The sequence below is a fragment of the Xenopus laevis genome, chromosome 1L (genome assembly GCF_017654675.1).
Source record: "Xenopus laevis strain J_2021 chromosome 1L, Xenopus_laevis_v10.1, whole genome shotgun sequence".
NCBI classification, from domain to species: domain Eukaryota; kingdom Metazoa; phylum Chordata; class Amphibia; order Anura; family Pipidae; genus Xenopus; species Xenopus laevis.
In genome coordinates this window covers 78,898,866-78,922,156 of record NC_054371.1, presented here as the reverse complement: position 1 = coordinate 78,922,156, position 23,291 = coordinate 78,898,866, and the positions used below count along the sequence as shown (strand labels likewise).

The window sequence follows — 23,291 nt, the reverse complement described above, 5'->3', positions numbered from 1 at the left end:
GGTGGAATATTGAGTGCTGCCACCAGTAGTAGCAATTTATATGCCTGTGACATTGCCAGCACAGCCAGTGCTCTTAACTGAATTCTTCATTTTCCTAATTGTATAGTGTTCTCTGGTTTTTACACCCTGCCCACAATCATATTGCACAAGAAAATTTTAACTAATGGTGGCTTGTACATTGCCCTGTTAGAGTTAGTGTTGTTTATAGGCCTTAAAGATTGTATCTGATAATGAATTGTCATATATACAGAAAAAGTGAAGGATAAGAAAATTTTGTGTTGTCTAGTTCAGATAGCTCAAAGGTTCATTGAACTCATTTTGACTAAAGAACATTGGTCTTTAGGAATGATTAACTTTGGGTCTATTAATGGGTATATATCTACTTTTATGTGTCTTGAGCCAAATCATATCACCCTTAGAAACCGTTTCACTTCAGTTCCCTTTAATTGTTTGCAAAAACACAGAGAATGGATACAGCAGGAAAGGTAAGTGCATATCAGTTATTGAAATTTGAATTCCACCGTGCAGATTGTTTTTGCCATATGTCCTCTATATTTTTCTAAATAAAAGACACAAAATGTGCACTTTTGCAATTTGTGTAAATTAACAATACAGTTAAATCAGTTAGTTTTCACAGGGACTATTCCAATTACTGATTTCTGCCCAGCATGGGACATTATATAGAAAGAAGGTGGCAATCCTAGAAATGGCATTGGTGTATTATGGAGCTTTTTGTGTAAGAAAATAGAGCCTATACCTGGAGTGGAAAATCTATTTTCTTACTGATATCATTTTGCCTGATATGTGATATGGCACATAAACTATTTGTTCAACGCCATAGTTTATATCTGATTGTATTTTAGACACAGTTTTTTCCATCCAGGACAGGGATCATCCCGCCCTGTGTATAAGGCCTGTGTATAAGTGGACCATGTGGGTGGGATCTAATGATCCCAGTTTGCCTTCAGTTGACTTAAATCTAAGTGTCCTTAACTGGTGCATTAGTCCTAGAGGCTTATTTTTCTAGGTGATAGATTTGCAAGACCAGAACATCATCCATACATTAAATGGGCATACATGGTAATATTACAAGTAATTTTGGCCTGCCTTCATGCAGAATAAATATGATAAGCTACAGAAATGCAGGGAAGCTATGGGATGTGGTAGCGTTTCAAGGGTAATTAAAGCATACAGGAAGTGCTACTGATCTGACCTGAGACTGCAAAGCGTAACCCTGCATTACAATCATGCTAGCTATCCTAAAGTGAACCCAATAAAAGTTCAGTCAGTCATGTTTTCACTTTGGCTGTGAGAATTCTGATTCTTGATCGCTACTGATAGCAGTATCAGTAACTGCGCTATATGGTAAATATACTATATATGGATAGAAAGAGAGAGAGGTAGAGAGATCCTTCTTTCCCTTTCCACCACGTAAACTCTCTTGACAAATGTTCAACAAAAACAAGCAAACAAGTTGCCCTTATTTTTATGAAACTGAGCCACTATATACACATATAATCTACAGTCTGGTCATTTCCCTATGGGACCAGACTGTAAATTATATCCCTATAAACGGCGCGTTCTGGCGTCAGAACGCGCCGTTTATAAGCTTAAAGTGACAGCATTTGCAGCTGCTGCTCTCTCCCTGCAGCGTTCTCTCCACTCGTAACCCCCTCCCACCTGTCTTCCACACATAGCTCTCTTACTTTACAGGCGCGCTGTTTCTGTCCCTCTCAACTATCGTTACTCTTACTTTACTTTCAGGTCTCTCTCTCCCTGCCCCTCCATCTCCGGTTTCCTCTTTCTCTCCACCCACTCATAATGCCTCTCCTACGGAACGCATTTTAGGACATGCTGCGCACAAATACCTTTGATGAGTGCGTTGTCCTATGCCTATAGCTCATTCTCCTCACAGTCTCTTGCTCCCCCTCCCACCATGGCAAAATCTCTCTCTCCCTCTCATATTCAGCTGCCCCTCCCATCCTCCGTGTCCACAGTCTCACTCGTGTTGCTTTTCCTCATGCTCCGTTAAAGGCAGAGCTGATGATCTCACTCATGGCAGGTAAAACTAAAAAAAATCAAATGCAATACAAATAAAAGTAACAAACAAGGGAGTACAGGCAAACACAAAAAAACAACATTAAATAAGGTGAACACACACAGGGGAAACAAATAGGGTTAATAGACACAAAACATAGTGTAGCATTTATAGACCATACATGAAAGCCAGGATGTAAGACATGCAAAAACTGTAGATTATAATGCATAATGTACCCCCTACTTAAATTTATAAAGATATCAGAAGTCACCTCGGAGTTATGTGACCTGTATAAAAGCACTCGGCCTGCGGCCTCGTGCTTTTATATGGTCACATAACTCCTCGGTGACTTATAATATCTTTATAAACTACAGTAGGGGGTACATTATCCACTATATATTTACACATCGATGGGGAAGACTTCATTTCTTCATCGGGCTAACACAACTCATTCAGTAGATAAAATAGCATAGTTAATCCTGTCGAATGTCAAACATCGGCTCCTTTTGGTAGTACATTATCTGGAGCCCATGGTATATCACACCTTACCAGCACACACAAAAAAGGGTAATTTTGACCATTTAAATGGTAACAGATTAAGCACACATTAAACACACATTATATTGTATAACAATTTATTTGTAAAGGTGATAAAATGCAAAGCAGCTGTGATATGGGAAAAAAGTGCACCCTTCTCTATTGAGGAAATTGAAGTGGCCACCCCAAAAGCCCATGAAGTCCGCATAAAGGTAAGCTTCTATGCATGCTGTGATATTAAAAAATCAACTATTAAAAATACTTTTAATTTAGATTTGTAAAACGTAAAAAGTAAGATTTCCATACCTTTTACCAGCTTAGTTGGCCTTCTCTGGACCCTCTCTAATTCAATCATGTCCCAGTTGAGCACTGGAGACCAAAACTGCATGGCATATTCTAGATGGGACCGTACCAGCAATCTGTACTGTGCGAGAATAACCTCCTCCTCCCTTGAATCTATGCCCCTTTTAATGCAGCTCAATACCTTGTTTGCACTTGAAGATGCTGACTGGCATTGCTTCCCACAGCCAAGTTTATTATTGGCAAGGACTCCAAGGTCATTTTCCATTATAGATGTGCCTAGTGCAGTCCATTAAGGGTATATATGGCTTGCATATTTTTACATCCCAGGTGCATGACTTTACATTTATCAACATTGAATCTACCACTTAGCTGCCCAGATTAGATTGCTAGTTTGTCAAGATCCTGCTGCCACATCCTGGATGGAATTAATTGGGCTGGATAGTTTTGTGTCATCTGCAAACACTGATATATTACTTACTATACCCTTCCTTAAGTCATTAATGAACAAGTTAAATAAAAGTGAACACAATACAGAGCTATGAGGGACCACCTTTTGGTATTACTTTTAGCAAATGTCCATAGATTCTCACTGTTACTCTCTTACATATGAAAGTAGAGCATTAATTGTATAAATTAAAGACTGGAAAGTTTCCACACTATCGTTAACTACTTTGAGTAATCAGACCTTCTGTAAGCATTGTGGCATTTATTACACTGTTTATATTCTTTGTACTCCTGGCTCCAACTCCTAAAATCAATGTTAAAAAGCCATCTTTGTTTTTAGGAGTTACTCCTGTCATGTTTCTTAAGGTACTCTTTCATGTATGCTGGTAAAATTGCTTATTGCAAGCAATGAGTGAAAATGACCCATTGCACTTCTACGAAAATTTTGGAAACCATGGAAAAATTCACAAAAGGAGCCATTTAGGCAAAAAGTATTGGAGTCAATGAAGGCAACAGGTACGGGCCGAGCCGACTGGGCACCATAGGCAACCAGGTCGGCTAACCCCGCCACCCTGCTTGTGCACACGCACACGGAAGCCCACATACACCATAATGGAGGGGGAGGGCAATGATGGGGAGAGAGGGAGGAGGAAGAGCAACAAAAGGGAGGGGAGTGACAGAAGAGGGAGGCAAGAGTGGCAGAGGGGAGGGAATACAGACTAGCAGTAGGCAGGAGACCCTTGGACATGCACCTGCCCAGCACCCCCACATCTTTGCGCCCTAGGTAGGTGCCTCTACTGCCTACCCCTAATTCGGATCTGGAAGGCAATATTACATTGCAGTTAAGGTATTGTAACTCTGCAATAGCAAATACATTGCCCAACGTTTTCATAGTAAAAAAAAAACATACTAATGTGGTCTGGGTTTTTCTTGTTTGAAACAGACCATATGGCAAAAATTCTACAAATAGTTTTGCCATGGGTAACTGCAAATTTTGCTGCAATACTATACTGGGCACCAATTCCTAGTCATTAGTTAGTCAATTGTTTGACTTATTCTAACATTGTGTTAGGGGGGGGTTCCAATTTTTCCAATAAAATGTCTATAGTATTTTTACTGGTTTTGATATATTGTCTATGGTAAGTATAGCATATGTGTTTTATATTATAGATTATTGCTACTGGTATTTGCCGGTCAGATGATCATGCAGTTGAGGGGAAACTAAGTAATGTAAAATTCCCAATAATTCTTGGCCATGAAGCTGTTGGCATTGTAGAAAGCAATGGAGAAAATGTTAAGCACATTAAGCCAGGTATGTAAAATAATGTTTTTAATCCAACAAAATAACATCCTTTTGAATACTGAATGTGAAGTTCTACTATGGACCTTGATCAGAAAGTAACAGGAAAGCCAGAATTACACATTAAATATGCAGAATATATAATATTTATCAGTATTTTCAATCCTGGAGCAAATGTACATCTACACTCATTATACATGGGCTGATTTCTTAAAGAAGTAGTTCACATTTTGGTTAGCCTTTAGTAAATTTTCAGTTGATCCTCATTTTTTATTTTTATAGATCTAAAATGATATGCCTTCTCCTTCTGCTTTCAAATGGGGTTCACTTACCCTAGCAGCCAAAACATTATTGCTCCGAATCTCAAAACCCGGCATCTCAGACCTGTCAAGGTTGTATATAAGTCAATGGGAGACGTCCTAATGATTTTTTGATATGCACTGAGTTTCGAGAAATACCCCAAAGAGTTTTCGGGTGAAAATTATGAAAAAAACGTCGAAATCTGATGAAAAAGAGTCAGAAAAATTAGTGAAAATCTGATTTGTGTTCCCGCAAAGCAAATTTTCGGGAAAATGTAATAATAAATAAGTGTAAAAAACCAGAGCAGATTTGATCGGAGTTTGTAGCAGAAAATATTGAGATAAATAACCCCCTACAAGTTTATTTGTTACTGTTACTTTGAATTACTTATCTTCATATTCAGTCCCTTTTCTATTCATCTTCCAGTGTCTCATTCAAACCCCGGAATGCTTGTAAGGTAAACGGGAAAGATGCTAAACAAAAATCTGAATCATTCAATGACTACAGCAAATAAAAAATAATGACCATTTTGTGGGTTGTCTTAAAATATCCAGGTCTACTTTATACTAGAAGTTAAATGTATAATGGTGAATTACAACCTAAAACATTTAAATTATTATTATTATTACGTTTAAATTATTGCTGGTATACTAACCTAAAACACGATTAAATCTCACTTGCACACATTTTGCACAGGGCCCTTTATGGCTTCCTATTTTCAGCAGTTCTGACCGTAGAAGACTGCAGCAAAATTTTGCTGCATGACACTACAACAAACCAACAATAGGACACTTGTTGCACTACAAATGCTTCTTGTTGATGCTTTGTAGCACCACACAAAGAGGCCTATTTATTATGCTGTGTAAAAAACAATGTTCAAACTTTGTACTGAATTTTGGCAACTGTGTACCTCAGCAAACAAATCCGACGTAATTTTGTAAGCAGCCAATTGGAAATGCTATGGAAAATATGGTGATCATCCATCACAGATTTATATACTGTATGGTTTTTCAACTGGAAGTTACTTGCCACTTGAATCTTGAGAGGTCTGAAGCAGCGAATAATAAAGACATAAAATCTGGCGTTCAGACGGCATACACACCTTGATAAATTCACCATTTATTTTGCACAGCTTTTTACACCGCTTTTTGCCAAGATTCATTTTACACAGCATAATAAATAGGCCCAAAGTGTGCAGATTATTGCTCTACTTTTACTCTACATATGTATTATGATATGTTTTCTTTCTCTAGGGGACAGAGTCATCCCACTTTTTGTACCACAGTGTGGACAGTGTATGTGTTGCAAAGATTCAAGGAGTAATATCTGCATTGCCGCCAAGTAAGCAACAGTAGTCTTATGCCTATGTATACTTAAAGGCTATGTTCACCTTTAAATTAACTTTTAATGGCCTATTTATTAAAGGTCGATTTTAGTGGTTTTAGGGGTTTTTGAAACCACGACTGAACTAATTTTCTCTAAAACCACGAATGTCATGGCATTTACATACGAACATAAAAATAATGCTGAACGGTGCGCTAAAAATATGAATACCTCTAATACCTCTAAAATTTGATTTTCCAGACGATTCCTAATGAAAAAAAAATCCCAAAACCTTTAAAATTCTGAATCTATTTAAACAGTCCAATAGGATCAGCCCAGCTCTCATTGACTTCTATAGGAGCTCGACAACTGTAACCTGCAAAGTTTTATATTAGAGGTTTTCATGGTTTTTTATATTTAATGGTATCCAAATCCTTTTGACCTCCACTATTATTATTAGATCATTTGAACTATTAAAAGGTGGGAGCCCTGTAACTTCATTGTCATATATATCACATTCACGCATGAAACCATAAATATAAAGTTGATTGTCTTTGGACCCTGTCATTTGCAAATGTTTTGATATCTTGAGTAGCTCAGTGGTGGGAGAAACTATGGTTATGGCTATGTTTGTTTAAAAAATAGCTAAGCTTCTTATTGGTTAAAATACTTTATGGTCAATGATACAATTATATGTAAAATCACACATAAAGAGTTATACAAATGAAAAAAGGGATTCTGGATCCTATGATTAAGTGCCCCAGTGCATGAAATGTGTAAGGCTGCTATATATCTTACATTTGCCATTTCTTTTGCTCTGCCTGTCCGTGGCCTGCTACACATACTCGATATATATAAAAAAAGATTCCATCCCAACTTTAAAATGTCCTTTTATTACAAGGGCAGTTGAATAACAGAAAGAGGTTGGAGCAAGTGGTTTATTTGTTTGATTGCATTTTAAATACAGAAAGGCAGAGAACAATTGGGTTGCCTTTATGGGGTTAGGCAGCAAATAGTTTTTTTCACTTATCAGACTGAATTGGAAGCTAGCATTCTGAATATTTTGTTTATTTTTCTCTCAATTAACTTATTGAGTGATTTTGCCGCCAGGAAGTGGGCATTAGATGATGGTGTGACTTTGGTGTAACATTCCCAGATATTAATGTATGACACTTAAGGCACTGGGACATGAAATAATCGGGACTGATTCTTCAGCTACTCCTAGGGTAAATATTCATCATGTTAGGCAACATGTAAGGGGTTATTCTTGACCCAAGGGTGCCCTTAGTACTCATTCTAGGAGCACTTCTGCTGTGCTCTACACTGAACTCTGGAAGAAAATACCTACCTTGCATTTATGAATGACTAGGTAGATTGTGGTTGAGCGGATGCCTATGTGCCTCCCATTCTTCTGCCTCTCTTGGATCCTGCGCTAGATTATTCCATACCACAGTCAACACTGGATCCAAAGGCTGTGCCACACAGCATGCAGAGTGAAAAAAATTGGCCAAACGGCTTTGCAAACGAGGCCTGAAAACTCCTCCAGGAGAAGTAAGACCACTGTTAATGGGCAGCATACCTCATTGTCCAACATGATTTCAGTGAATAGGATGAACAGTATTTTTCCTTATTATAATAATGAAAAAACTATGGTTTTTGTTATTTCTTGACCTAAACAGGAAAAACTACAAAACTGAAACTATTCCGTGTTTGTTTTTCTCTCTGTTTTGTTAGCAGGAATCCATTCTGCAGTGTGGTTATCTGCACAGTGGTAATTTAATGTACCTCAAAATGTAATGTAAATACAATTGTGGGATAGGAGGATAGTAGATTAGCATGTTGATTAAAGAATCATCCACATCTTTGTTCTAACTTAAAACCAAAAAAATCCTGACTTACGATTAGTGACTATACCATCTTGAATACTTATTTTGAAAGAACATATTTTAAGGTTGCAACCACCACCAATCATACTTCTCTGAAGCACTCTACACAACACGTGTGATGTTTCTGTTCCTGCTAAAGAGGAGTGTATTCAAGGAAAACCAATTTTATAGGATGTTTCACAAAGTCCATTTAGTCTGTAGTGAACAAAACGTCTAGACCACTGCTTCCCAGACAGTGGGGCTGCCCCTTGTGGGGGCTTGGATTGGTAGATTGAGGGCACAGTCCAAAGGTCACCCTACATACTGTTTTTTTGAAGAATGATATTTTTGTTAATGCCCCCCTCCATCATTATTGTTTGCTTTGGTTTACCCCACTCCACTACCTACTGAATTTTTACAGAATCCCGTTTATGATTAGGTTAAAAAAAAGTGAAGGTTGGGTGGATGGTGATGGGATGGTAGGGGAATGTAGTACAGGAAAAAATAAGAAACTGGGCACATGCAAAGAAAAGGACATAGGACCATATTTAGTAACAGGGTCTAAGAGCAAAATATTGATCCTGTAAATAAGTATGATTGTGTTTAACAATTTGTGCTGGTTAAAAATAACATGCACAGAATCAAAGGGAGCCCTGCACATTATATATGAACAACGGCAGGTTTAAAGGGCTGTGTAATTCCAGACAGCTGACCCCACACAGGTATAAAGTACAAGGCAAATATTAATTCAGTTCAATGAGAGGCAGCCAGAACAGTAAAATGTATTTCTCTGTCAACATATTTCTACCTGATGAGCCATGGGCCCAAACTGAACCTCACTAAACCTAGAGTATCAGATATCACTACATTTTCTAATGAAGTAATAGAGTTATTTACAGTATATTATAAAATGATTGTTAAGAGCATTGTAACCATACATAGGATAACACATGTATGTGTGAATTTAAATACATTGTTGTCAAAACTGCTCTTGCTGGAGCTCCTGCATTTTACATTTTCTCCTTCCTCAACTTTGTTTCAAATGTTTGCATTATAACAGATTAAAAAAATCTGTAGGAGTCATGTCTGATGGCACCACCAGATTTACCTGCAGAGGGAAACAAATCTACCACTTTGTGAACACCAGCACCTTTACTGAATACACAGTAGTTGAGGAAATGGCAGTTACTAAGATTGATAGTGGTGCATCTCTGGATAATACATGTCTCATTGGATGTGGTTTCTCCACTGGATATGGGTCTGCATTAAATACTGCAAAGGTAAATATTTATTTGTAGTGTTCTGTGCTTGCAATTAGAGCTGCTCCTATCAGCTACATGAATTGAAATATCATTTGACAGGAGATGGCGTGGGGGGCAGTAATTTCAGGGTTACTGTTCATACATGTAACTCATCAGAGAAGACAGAACTGGTGCATTGCTTGCTGCAAGTTGCTTAGAGAATGTATGAGTGCAAGTACCTTTGTGTATAGTGTGAGTGTGTGCTCAGCTTTGAATCCCTTGTTGCACTTTGTTCTTCTGTTATGAAATGACCCCTCATGGCAGAGCACTGGAATGGATGCAAATGGAAGTTTTTGAGCCATGTATGCTGCCAGCAACATTCAGCAAGCACCAATGAACCCTAATGTAATTGTGCAAAAGTTATGAAACTAACTCTATACTAGACCTAGTGGTATTTTCTGAGTTCCCCTAGTTGTTTGGTTAATGGACACAACTGCCTATCGCCAAACAAAATGTTTACTTATGACTAGCGATTATAGGCACTGGGGGAAGTGGTGCCTAACAAATTGGCACCTACCAGTGATTTGATTTATTCTTCTTCAAGGGTTCAGATTTGGTTTTGCTTACAGGAACAGTAACACCAAAAAATGAAAGTGTTTTAAAGGAATGCCAATATAATATACAGTTGCCCTGCACTGGTAAAACTGCTGTATTTGCTTCAGAAACACAACTATAGTTTATATAAACAAGCTGCTGTGTAGCCATGGGGGGCAGTCACTGAAGCTGAAACAGGAGAAAAGTCACAGAATATACAGCAGTTAACAGATAAGCTCTTTATTATACAATGGGTTTCTTCAGAACTATCTACTGTGTATCCTGTGCTTGAATGGCTGCCCCCATGGCGACACCGCAGTTTGTTTGTATAAATTATAGTTGTGTTTCTGAAGCAAATACACAAAATTTACCAGTGCAGGGCAACAGTACTTTATATATATATTGTATAAAAAGGACATTGTCTTAACAAGTGAAAGCATCATTTTGCATACACGTATTTACTTAATATTGCCTTGAGTATGCAGTGTAGTTGTGGGTGTCAGGCAATAGATAGGATATGTAAGAGCTGAATAAATTCAAAGGTGTGCAAATTAACTAATCTTATAATATACTTATACATATACTTCTATGTTTTTGTACAGGTGCACCCAGGATCTACATGTGCCATTTTTGGCTTGGGAGGTATAGGGCTTGCTGTCATTATGGGTTGTAAGATAGCTGGGGCTGGTCGCATCATTGGAGTAGATGTCAATCCTGACAAATTTAACATAGCAAAGGAACTAGGAGCCACTGAGTGTATAAACCCCAAGGATTATGACAAGCCAGTAGCACAAGTGATTCTGGAGCAGACTGGAGGTGGCGTAGACTATGCATTTGAATGTGTTGGCCACATTGAGACCATGGTATGTAGTTAGGCTAAATCTCTAATCCTAATTTATGTTTAATACTTGCATTAAAAACAAATTCTAATTATCAGTTGGGGATTTTAAATGCAGCTACAGTAGTGTTTGCACACATTTATGGCACAGTGTTCTTGGAGTCTATGGTTGAGCTGCTAGCCCCAAAAAATATATTTTACCAATAGAAATTAATATTTTATACTACCAAAAAAAATATGTTGCACAACTTGTGCTGCTGATTATTATTAAGCGAGAAGAGATATTCAACCTACCCATTTTGATAGAACCCACTGAACATTGCATTAGTGCCAGAAAAAGACTCATCTATACTCACTTATCTATACTGACTTCGCAACTCACAGCCCCAGGAATATAACTAGGTGCTACTTTGTGTAATACAGGCATGGGATCCATTATCCAGAAACCCACTATTAATAAAGCTCTGAATTACAGGATGGTCATCTCCCACAGACTCCATTTTAAGCAAATAATTCTAATTTTTAAAAAAGTAATTTATTTTTCTCTGTAAAACAATACCATTTACTTGACCTCAACTAAGATAAAGTCATTATAGCAGGCAAAACAATCCCATTGGGTTTACTTAATATTTGAATGATTTTTTAGTAGGCTTAAGGTATGGGGATCTTTTTTTTTTACAAAAAGATTCCTTATCCAGAATACCCCATGTACCAAGCATTCTGGATAACAGGTCCCATACCTGTATAGTAGTGACACTCTTATTTAAAAAATTGCTGAAGTTTTATTGAACGTCCTGATGGCTGGTAACACTAGTCTGTAGGTGAAGTGTCGTTTTACTTTGGCAAAGTAAGCAATATGAAAGGTCCCATGTATATTAATCAACACAAAAAAGCAAGAAACTACATGTAGGCATTTTTATACTCTACTCTTCGTAATTCCTTTCCCAGCTAGCTGCCCTGAACTCAAGTCACTTTGCATATGGCACCACAGTTATAGTTGGAGTGTCTGCACCTGAATCAACCATTACCTTTGATCCAATGATCCTGCTGAGTGGGCGCACACTGAAAGGCTCTGTCTTTGGAGGTATAGCCAATTTTATTGTCTGTTTACAATTTGCAATGTCCAATACTGATCTGTAACAAATATGTGTTTTTAAAAAGTCAAAGTCAATTGAATTGGTTCTGAACATAGTGCCTTTGGAGCATTTGTACCATTCAGTGTTTGAGTTTGCTACCTTTGACAAAAGTTCCCGCACTCTTAATCTGTAACACTTGTACTAGTAATATCAACCTTGCTTGCCACCCCCATTTATGCCCCAGCACAACAATCATTCCATGTACTGCACTTCTTTTCCACTGCTCACATTCCCCCTGGCTCCTCACTATCTATAATCTCACGTAGCCTTGGTTTGGGTTCATGCATCTGGTCCTCCTTTCAGGTGCATACATGAGATTTAGGTCAATGAAAAGCTTTGTCTTGATGACAACTTTCACAAAAAGGTGCCTGCTTCTTTTTGTGTTATGAATTCCAATGAATGAAATACAAATTATTTTTGTATATTGTGCAATTTAAAATATCATCTAAATAAAGGCTCCAATGAAGTGAACAGAGTCCTTCAGAAACACTACTATTGTTTATATAAATAAGCTGCTGTGTAGCAATGGGGGCAGCCATTCAAAGGTGAAAAGGTTCAGGTTACACAGCAGATAGCAGATAAACTCTAGAACATAATGGTGTTATCTCTTATCCACTATTTAACCTGTGCCATATAGCCTTTTTTTCAATTTCTGTTATTGCTACTCAGCAGCTTGTTTATATGAACTAGACAAGGCAACACTGCATTATATTTTATTACTTTAAAACACTTATTTTTTGATGTTACTGTTCCTTTTAGCAGAGAAAATCAAACCTAATGGGAAAAATAAGGATATTAGCACTCAATGAGAATTTCTCTAAAGTCATTCTGAACCAGTCACAAACATTTTGTATTGTCGACTGTTTTTATCTTTCTTGATTTTGCCTTTACAATTGGTTGCTTCTTTTATACATTCAATAAAAAGGAAACATATTATTTTCTCACACTGTGTTTTCTAGGCTGGAAGAGTAAGGATTCTGTTCCACAACTGGTTTCAGACTCTATGGCAAAGAAATTCGACCTGGAAAAGCTGGTGACACATCGATTACCATTAGATAAAATTAATGAAGGGTTTGATCTTTTACATTCTGGCAAAAGGTAAAAAGTATTTTTTTATAACTTTAGTTACTGCTAAAATTTGCATTGTATTACACATGCACAGAACTGATCATGTTGATGTTATCTTGATGCAAGCGATCAGAATCTAACACTGCATATATCTTGACATATATCTTGCTCATAGGCTTGAAATTCTTCCATGCACACACATGGAATCTCTAATCTAAGGGGCCGATTAACTGACAATTGAATTTCTGTTTTTTTCCAAAAAATTTGTGATTTTTCCTTCTTTTTAAACTCTAAAAATTCAGGCTTTTTCCAGTGTAAAAACCACAAAAAAATACAAACATTTGCCAAGTAAAAGCTGTCAAGGTCCTATACAAGTCAATGGCAGCTGCTCTGATCCTATTGGACCATATTAATAAAAAAAATTTCAGATCGTTCAGCATTATTTTCCGTTTGTACATTTGCAGTTTTAGAGAAAGTGAGTTTATTTGTGGTTTCAAAAACCTCAAAAACCACTAAAATGAGACTGCTGCTAAATAGGCCTCCATATCACTACATGTTTCGGGCTAACAACATGCGTACATATTAGGGTTTTCTTTTACTAAACTCCGAATTTATCTAATTTTTTTTTTTTTTTTTTAAAACGTGACCAAACGACCATGCCCGATTTGACCTTATTTATTAATTTAAAAACTCGAATTCAGGAAAACAGATAAAATCAAACAAAAACCCAAATAATTTTTTCTGACTATTTTCCCCAAATTGCGCCATTTTTTTCAGGTTTTTGCTCAAAAACCCAGAATTTGTTGGGCTAAACCCAGTGCAAACCAAGATAACTTCAAATTGAGATAGGTGCCTCTCCCTTTGACTTATACAGGACCTCGAAAGCTCTGAGATAGCAGATGTTTGGATTCAGTCTTTTCGCAGCATGGGGTATAATAAATCACGAAAAGTTATTTTTATTTTTTACAAAAAATTCAAGTTTTTGCCCTCCAAAAAAGCCAGACGAGTAAAATTCAAGGTTGAGTAAATAACCCTCTTAGAATTCCAACTCTGTATTTTATTATGTTTGCATGAAAACTTCTTTTGTGCTATAACAGTTCAGGAAAACAATGTCAAATTTTGTATTTCAAAATGTATTATATATATTGAGTAAATTTATACTTACCGTAATTTACTTTTCCCTTAGTCTCTTCGGCAGCACCATGAGATCTATTTTGGCCTTCCTGCCATGTTGGACAAGTGGATAAAGAGTTAAAATGTTAACAGCCTGTAACCTACCTATAAGTAGGAATAACTTGCTATGCACACTAAAAATGGTACACTTAAAAGTAACCACACAAATACATGCTTCAAATTTTAATAGGGAGGGAGTATTGCTGCCGAAGGGACTAAGGGAAAAGTAAATTACGGTAAGTATAAATGTACTCATTCCCTTACGTCCCATACGGCAGCACCATGAGACTTAGCGAGTAATATAGGGCGGGTATCCGGTCACACTGCCTTCTGGAGCACCTTACTACCAAAAGGAAGGTTCCTGAGAGGCTAGAACATCCACTCTATAGTGGTGAATAAAGGTGTTTGGATTACTCCATGTAGCCATTGTACATATGATCCATGGAAACATCAGCTGCCTCAGCCCATGAAGTAGACAATTTCCTTGTCGAATGCGCTTTGATCCCCAGAGGAGGAATAAGGTCTCCTTTTATATATGCCATGTGAATAGTATTCTTAATCCATCTTACCAACAAAGATTTTGAAGCTTTGAGACCACATCCAAAAGCTGTAGACGTGTAAAATTCTCTTGTGATTCCTGAAAATATGGAAGAACCAATTCCTGATTCTGGTTGGAAAAAGACCCTATCTTAGGTCTAAAAGATTGCAGTGGTCTTAATATCACCCTGTCTGGTAGGAAAAATAAATAGGGTTCTTGAATCGAAAGAGACTGTATCTCCCCAATTCTCTTGGCTGAAGTAATAGCTAAAAGAAACAAGGCTTTAAAGGATAGACACTTTATAGCACAGTCCTGAAGAGGTTCAAAAGGACTCTAGAATAACTTCTCCACCACCAATGGAAGATTCCATCTAGAAAAGGGACGACAGACTCTAGGTCTGAGCTTAGAAATGGCTCTGATGAACCTCTTGAATAAAGGAGATGATGAAAGACTTCTGTTCAGGAGGGCAGATAGTGCTGAAATCTGGACTTTAAGGGTGTTAACTGCCAACCCCTTCTCGAATCCTTCCTGTAAAAACTTTAGCAAGGAAGCATCAGAAGTCTGGTCTCGAGAAACCTGATGTTTCAGACACCAAAGGCGAAAAATTCTCCAAACTCTGGATTATGCTTTATTGTGGATTTCTTTCTTCAACACAAGAGAATATCAATAACCTCTGGTGACAAATCTTGCGCCTCTAAAAAGGACCTGTCAATCTCCAAGCTGTCAACTGGAGATTATGGCACATAAACTTCCCTTGAGTCAGAAGTGTTGGGATCTGAGGTAGCACCCAATACTGGCGTCTGGACATTTTCGTCAGAAGTGAAAACCAGGCCCTCCTGCGCCAATAGGGAGCTATAAGGATGGTATTCACCTGTTCCATCCTGATTTTCTGCAGAACTCTGGGTAACATTTGGATTGGCGGGTAGATATAAACCAGGGGATTTCGACATGGCATTCAAGTGGTTCGGCTGATCCCCCTGTTGAGGGAACAGAATAACCTGAGCATGCGGTTCTGTCTGGTTGCCATCAGGTCTATGTAAGGAAGCCCCCACCTCTTCGTTATGAACTCCAATATTTGTTGATCGAGTGACCATTCTCCTGGAATCACCCTGTTCCGGCTCAGGAGATCTGCTAACACGTCGCTCCCCCTTATATGAACAGCCATTATACGGGAATGAGCTTCTGCCCATGACAGAATCTTGTTTGTCTCCAGACTCAAAATTTGCCATCTGGTTCCCCCTTGTTTGTTTAAATAAGACACTGTCATAGAGTTGTCAGACAAAATCTTCAGATGTCTGCCTTTTAACAGGTGTTGAAACTCCACGATTGCCATGTGGACCTCTCTCAATTCCCTGTAGTTGGAAGACATAGATGCTATCATCAGATTCCATGCCCCCTGTGCTGTAAAACTGCCTGTGTGGGCACCCCAACCTTTCTGCGAAGCATCCGTCATCAAACAACGCCCACTCCACCTGCTGAAAGGACAGACCCCTGGAGAGATTCTTCTCTTGAATCCACCAGGCCAGACGGGACCTCGTCTCCTGATTGAGACATATCACAGTATTGAGGGACTGTAATTTCAGAACCCATCTGGACAGAATCTCCGACTGCAATGGTCTCAAGTGAAGTCTTGCCCAAGGAACTGCATCTATGGAAGCAGTCATCATGCCTAAAACTCTCATTAAGTCTCTGACTGATGAGACAGGATTCCGAATCGTCTTCTGAACTTCCTCCACCAGACTGACAAACTTATCCTGGGGTAAGAAGACTTTCATCTGCACTGAGTCAACTACAAATCCTAGAAACTGGAGTACTCTCTTTGGAGAAAGAGTAGACTTCTCCCAGTTTATCCTCCAACCTAGTTGTTGTAATAGACTTATGGGGGAATGTAATATCACGCGCAATCGCATAAACTGTTCGCAAAGCGAATTGCGAGTAGTTTGCGCGCGAGAGTGGGTATGTAATAATTCGCTTTGCGACTGTTCTGCTACAGTTGCGACTGTTTCCACCGTTTCCCTCCACTTTGCGAACTTTTGTTATTGCGCTCTATTGCGCTGTTGCGCTATCAATGTAATAAAAATTCTTATCGCACATTGCTTATATTGCGCTTGGTTTTTTAACGAGTCGTGTCTGTAGTCGCTGTTCAGTACAAATGTTATTCGCAATCTAATCGCAATGTAATTGTGTTCACGTGACTTTGCTATCAATGTTGTGAGAAGAAGGTGTATGTAAAACTTTTGCAGAAAGATATTCGTGGAGCAATTCCACCGTTTGCATTGCGTACGTTTTTTCGCTATTCTTCATGTAATTTAAAAATGTGGTCAAGTTATATGTGGTAAAGATATATGTCAGCATTTTTTTTATATGTGGTAAAGGTATATGGTTATTAGTTTTTTTCCAGTGAAAACATCTTTCATTGCGACTCATCTTATTTTTGCGTTTGCTACTGTTTTGTGCTTATGTAATATATCTGTAAAAAAAATATTGCATTCTGCTTAGCGCAAATATACTCGCAAAAGTGCGAATGTGTGCTCCGATAATGCCAAATATTACATTTGGGGGTAAATGTCTTGTCGAGATGTTTCTGCAGGAGGGACTCTGAAACTGCAGAAATGAGCCAGTCATCCAAGTACAGAATAATTGTTATGCCTTCTTGTCTTAATATTGTTAACACTGCCAAAGTTATCTTGGTAAACACAAGTGGAGCTGTGGTAATTCCAAAAGGCAGAACCTTGAATTGGAAATGCTGATTTCCCCTCAGAAAACTGCAATGTGCAGGAACCTCCTGTGTTCTGGGAATATTGGCACGTGCAAGTAGGCATCCCTGTGATCCAAAGAAGCCATGTAGTCGCCTTTGTCTTATATGTTTATGACGGACCTTATAGTTTCCATGCAAAAGGTTTTTTTCTTGATAAATCGGTTGACAACCCGCAAGTCTATGATTGTTCTGAAGGTCCCATTTGACTTTGGAACAAGAAAAACCTTTGAATATGTCCCTAGATACTGTTCTCTTTTTGGAACTGGTTCGAGAACATTTGAATGGGTAAAGTCTAAAATCGCTTGCTCTAGAGCTTCCTGCTATAATAGAGAATTCAGAGGAGTGACTAAGAATCTCTTTGGAAGAAGATGATGAAATTCTACTCGGTAACCTTCTTTTACAACTTGAAGGACCCAAGGATCCGAAATAGTTTCCTCTCATTCTGCCCGAAAAAACGTAGTCTTCCTCCCACAGGAAGCAGACTTCTAGCGTCAAAATGATTGCTTCTTTCTCTGGAAAGGCTTAGAATCTCCTTTCTCTGCTGTGGAGGCTAAATCGATCTTAAATAAACAAAAGGTGTAGGAATCTACTTTTTTTACCTTCCCTTCTTAAGGAAAAATCTTTCCTAGGAGACAATCTTCTAGATCTAAAGAAAGAATTTCTGGTCCGTCGTTAAGAATTTTCCTGAGGCAGTTTCTTTTCTTTAGATCCAGATAGGCATTCAAGCAGTTTATCTTATTCAGAACTGAAGAGATGTCCAGGTTCGAAAGACATGGCACAAAGACTATTCTTTGACACAAAATCCGCAAACCAAGTCCTCAGCCACAACGCCCTCCTGACCGATGTGGACAAAGCCATTGACTTGGCTGATAACTTTACTGCTTCAGAAATCCACGGCATGTTGATTTTGGTCTAGGAATCTAATAAGTCTTCTCTAGGGACTTTGTTATTGATACCCTCAGTCAACTGTCTTAACCAGGGCCTGGTGGAACGTGCAACCCCTGAAGCAGCCAACGCTGGTTTACATGAGACCACTGCTGTAGAATAGGTTCTTTTAAGGATGCTCTCCGCTTTCCTATCCATAGGGTCTTTTAACCCAGAACCATCTTCCACTGGTATGAGAGTTCTTTTGGATAGCCTAGTTATCGCCACATCCACCTTCGGTGGAGCCTCCCAAGATTTCAATTCCTCCTCCTGGATTTGAAACAAAAGCTTATGCCGTTTTGAGACCGTTGGTGCTTTTTCCAGACACTTCCATTCTCTAACCATCAAATCTTTCATGATGGAATGTACAGGAAATGTTTTGGAATTCTTATTATCGGATGATGACTGACCCTCATCTTCATCCAAAATATTCATAGTATATCTTACCCTTTTGGTTAACTTAGGGGTAGCTTCAGTAGGAAGAAGTGCTAAAGTCTCTTCCGAAGAAGATGAAGAATCTTCCCCTGAATTCTCAAATGCCATGTTGCCAGATAGACTCTGGTAATTGATGGTCTCAGACGTGCAGGACTAGACTGAAGTTCAGCCAGCATCTCCTTCATAGAGGCCCTTATGAAATCTTTAATCCATTAGTGTCTTTCTGTGCCAAATATTCCATAAAAGAATTGCAGAATCTCTTGTCATAATTATCTGGAAGCATCTCCTCACAAGCTCTGCAAACTAGATGCTTTGCTTTCTTCTGCATCTTAGCAGGTGGATCCTCAGGAATAGAAGTGGACAAAACACAGCTGTTAGTATCATGGCTAACACTATGACATGCGCAGGACAAAGGTGAGATGCTATACCTATAAGCCTACACAGGAGGTTGCAACCAAGGTAGAAATTGGTACCTAGTACCTTCAACACAGGCTGCGTTTGGATTTTCGCATCAGTCACAAAAGGACGCACCTTATACGCATCATCAGAATAAATACATTTACCTCGTGCAAAATCCCGAGAGATCTCGCTCGGGAAAAAATGTGAGACGCGCAACCACGCGAACATTCACAGTTGCGTCAGTCCAAGATAGTCCAAGATTAAACACCTCTTGCAGGAACTCCAGCTGTCAGACTCTGCCATCTTGGATAAGGGCAAACCCTGGGTTTACACTCCAACAAATATAAACAACCTAAGGGAGACCTTAGTTCCTCCCGAATGAACCTACCCCTAGGGTAGGTCATCGGGCCCCCTAGGAACCCGGACAGCACCTAGAAGAAAAGAAAAAAAAATGTTAATAGAGCAACCACTTGCCTACAGCAGGTATGACAAAAAAACACTAGTGTGCATAGCAAGTTACTCCTACTTATAGATGGGGTTATAGGCTGTTAACATTTTAACTCTTTATCCACTTGTCTTACACCTCAGGAAGGCCAAAATAGATCTCATGGTGCTGCCGTATGGGAGGTAAGGGAAATATATATATATATACATACAGTATGTAATGTGTGCTTTTATAGGGTCATGGAACTCTTCCATGACTTATAATATCCCTATATTTTGCAATAGGGGGGTCATTATGCACAACTGGAGATGCAGGACTATTTGCTAAATATGCCATAGCAAAAAATATGAATGTATGCAGTACTAACCATTAGTGATCTTGTTGTATCTTTGTTTTCAGTATTCGAACAATCTTGTTGGTTTAAACAATGGAAAAAGTTGCATTTACCAGCACAGAATAATCTAAGATGTACTTCTTCATGTCAAAGAATCCAGATGTATTGCTTGAAATAATAAAGCCAAAGACAATTTAATTTTCCCTTGTGTGTATGCTTTTTTAACAGAAATTATCTAAAGAAAATATACAACACAATAGACTGAAAATAGGGCAAATTCCCCATATGTAACAATGTGGTATACATGTGCTAAAACAGGTGATGCAGGATTGTTGTAATTTTTTCTACTTTGCCCACTCATCAATTACTAGAACCAACAATTCATTTGAATTAGAAACATGACAGTGACACTGACACTTTTCAGGCCAAACATGCTATAGTGAAAATAACACCCTATGTGTCATTTCCCCTCAGTACTACACAAAAATCAAACCTTTGTGAACCAGAGGTGTATTTTCTATTTCTAATGCTTTGCCAAGTCTCTTCTATATAAAGTGCTCCTTCTGAAATTTCCTGCACTTCATTAAGTAAACCCCTTTGGAAGACAAATATGTGTAGCCATTTTAAATTCTATATTCTTATAGTGTCTGCAAAATGGGTTTGTTCTTTTGAAAGCATATGTTGGCACTAATGTTGTGCTGTGATAATACATTTTATTATCACAAGTTTCCTTAGCTATGGGGTGGGTCTGGAAATACATTTCTGTCAGATCCGCAAACAGCACAGAACAAAGAGAACTCCTCCTCCAACAACAGCAAACAAAACAAAAGAACAAGAACAAAAGAAATCTCCAAAATATACATTTGCATATGGTAGGTAGCAGCATCAGGTAGACAACAGTTGATCTGCTCAAATGTATAAGGAGCATACAGGAGCAAAACAATTGCATTGGCCATACAGACAGTTTCAACAGGAGGTGGAAGAGGTGAAGGATAATCTGGCCTGTGCATTGGAGCAGGTGGACAGTAACTTTATAAATATTGGATCACATCAATAAAAAAAAGCATTGAACCCACAGTCAATACACAGTCAGCAGAATTAAAAGAAAATACATAAAATAACAGCACAGCTACCATCAATACTATATCAGCAGCCTCAAAGAAAGGCACCAATCATATCTGGCCACCTATATCATCAAGTGGGTGGGTGGGCATAATACTGGCTAGATACGCTCAACACCCACCAATACCCAGAGCATTTAAGTTTTTCTTGGACTGAATAAGCCAACAAGCGTCTTCTGCCATATTTGTGTCATCTACATAACCCTCCAATTCTTCCTGTTTAATACATCAGAGTGTAAGTTCAGCAAACATAGACTGTAGCAGAATCACTTACATCTAGTGACAGCATGAACAAACCTACACAATCTCAAGTGGTTTAGGTACAGATTATTGTTGATTATACTCACTTGAAAGAGTCTGCTCTGCTTGCTTTAGCCTGTCAGTGCCCACAGTGGGCAGATTTTAGAGTGAAATTGTTGTCAAAGAGATAGTCCTTGTAACTGAGGAATACAAAGCACATTCCTTCAGAATAGGTGCTGCAACCCAACTAACATTATTTGGTTTTCATGAGACCACTACTAAGGTCAGGGAGTATGTAAGAATTTAGGAACCCTTTAATGAAAACATTCTTGGCAAATACTTTTGCTTTGGTTCGTCTTGTGTCGGTCCAAGAATTTCACCTCTTGCGGCACAATACGAATGCCCCCGGCCATCCCTCTCAATCATGGTCCCAGTTCCGAAAACCAACAAAATAGAACCACAGTCCTATTCCATTATTTCTAGCTGAAGTATCCAGGCGACGTGGCCTGCTTGGAACACTCTAATTTTTTCAAAGTAAATGCTTCAGGGCCCCCGTGACATTCAGTCAAGAGCTTCAGGTAGGCGCCAAGAGGCAGAGGCTGGGACAGGCGGTAGCTCACCTTGCGGCGGACCGCCAGCTCGATCCCAAGATCCAACTTTTAACAAAAAAAGGGAAGATGTCTCATGGAAGTTCGAAGCAGAAGCCTCACTGTAGGACCCTCCATGCTACCACTTTCATCCCCTGTTTCTTCAAAGAGTGTATCTTCCCGAGCTCATCCAGAATCATACCAACCACCACCGAAGAGGGGAGGCTCTCGCGCTTAAGAGAAATCTTACACCGTGTGTTCCAAGTGTAAAAGCGAAGGCTGCCCAAATGAAGACCCCTGTGCCCCATAGGCCCACTCTTGGTAACAGGCCCAGACTGGCAATCTGTGGGTTCTGGTAAATGCCAGATGGGCTGCTATAAGGTCCCATAGAAAGTCAATATTTAGTGGGCTGGTGGGGGCTGTTTGGGCCTCTATGTGGGCTGATTGAGCCTCTGTGTACCTGAAATGCCAGGGCCAATTTTAAAACTTCTCAGTCTGGACCTGCTTGGTAATCACAACCAGAGAGACAGGGAATCTTCAGAGTCCTGGATACCTGCTTGTATACATCTATGTTAAAGCAGCAATGAAGTAAGAAGTGGTCCATGGTCTCCACTTGCCCTGTGCATACCTCATGCAGGCAACCGGGATCATCAGTGCGCCTATACTTCAAATTCCCATTAACGTAGAGCTCCTCACTAACAGCAGTGCCTTTCACACTGCAAACCCACAGCATCACACACACCATTGCCTCCACCACTCCACCACACTTACCCTCCAGAGTAACACTCTCTTCAGCCAAAATCCCTGATTCTACACATACCTCGACTATTCTTTCACCCCTCTTCACTCGCACTCTCATTCAGTATCACAATAACAGGCACTTGGGGAACCTGGGGTTATACGAACCTGACGTCTTCCTCCTCCTCGCTTCGAGGGCACTCCTCCCAATGGACCCTCAGCTCATCATTATGGGCTTTCCTCCTAGTTCCTGCGGCACCGACATCACTCGTGCTCATTCTGAAACTGGAACCGATTTCCTGCAACTTTCCCTGTTTTTTCCAATAACCCAGTGAATCGCTTCCCGCTTGCTGGCTTCCCATCTCGAATTTGGCATCACTCATCTTCACACCCGGCAGCTGATGTGGCTGCCCCACCAGCTTGTTGCAGAGGGCCCTCCCCGCCCAGGTGCAGGTTGCCAGATAGATCGCATGGGGAGCGAGACTCAACAGCGTAGTCTTCCAGGTCGGCTGGGAGTCGACCTCTCCCTACCTTTCTGTTCGCACATGCCTAGCTCCGCCGTTTGGGGGGCCCTAGAGGCCGAGTATGAGCCTGATGCTCCAGCGCCATCCA

At 39.3% G+C, this 23,291-nt stretch overlaps 1 protein-coding gene across 1 annotated transcript; it reads left to right on the top strand.

The window, feature by feature from the left end:
* Positions 1–382: 382 nt before the first annotated feature.
* LOC121403102 (alcohol dehydrogenase 1-like) lies at positions 383–20,191 on the top strand. Its single transcript, XM_041590693.1, has 9 exons — positions 383–485; positions 2,686–2,787; positions 4,493–4,634; positions 6,176–6,263; positions 9,171–9,390; positions 10,548–10,808; positions 11,732–11,867; positions 12,879–13,017; positions 20,059–20,191. The coding sequence occupies exons 1-9, from the start codon at positions 468–470 to the stop codon at positions 20,081–20,083; spliced, it is 1,131 nt and encodes a 376-aa protein (XP_041446627.1). The 5' UTR covers positions 383–467; the 3' UTR covers positions 20,084–20,191.
* The last annotated feature ends 3,100 nt before the right edge of the window (positions 20,192–23,291 follow it).

Excerpts from the sequence above, each read along its gene's own strand:
- LOC121403102 (XM_041590693.1), top strand. Across the intron at positions 9,391-10,547 it reads CTGCATTAAATACTGCAAAG|GTGCACCCAGGATCTACATG; the intron begins GTAAATATTTAT and ends GTTTTTGTACAG. Across the intron at positions 10,809-11,731 it reads TTGGCCACATTGAGACCATG|CTAGCTGCCCTGAACTCAAG; the intron begins GTATGTAGTTAG and ends TTCCTTTCCCAG.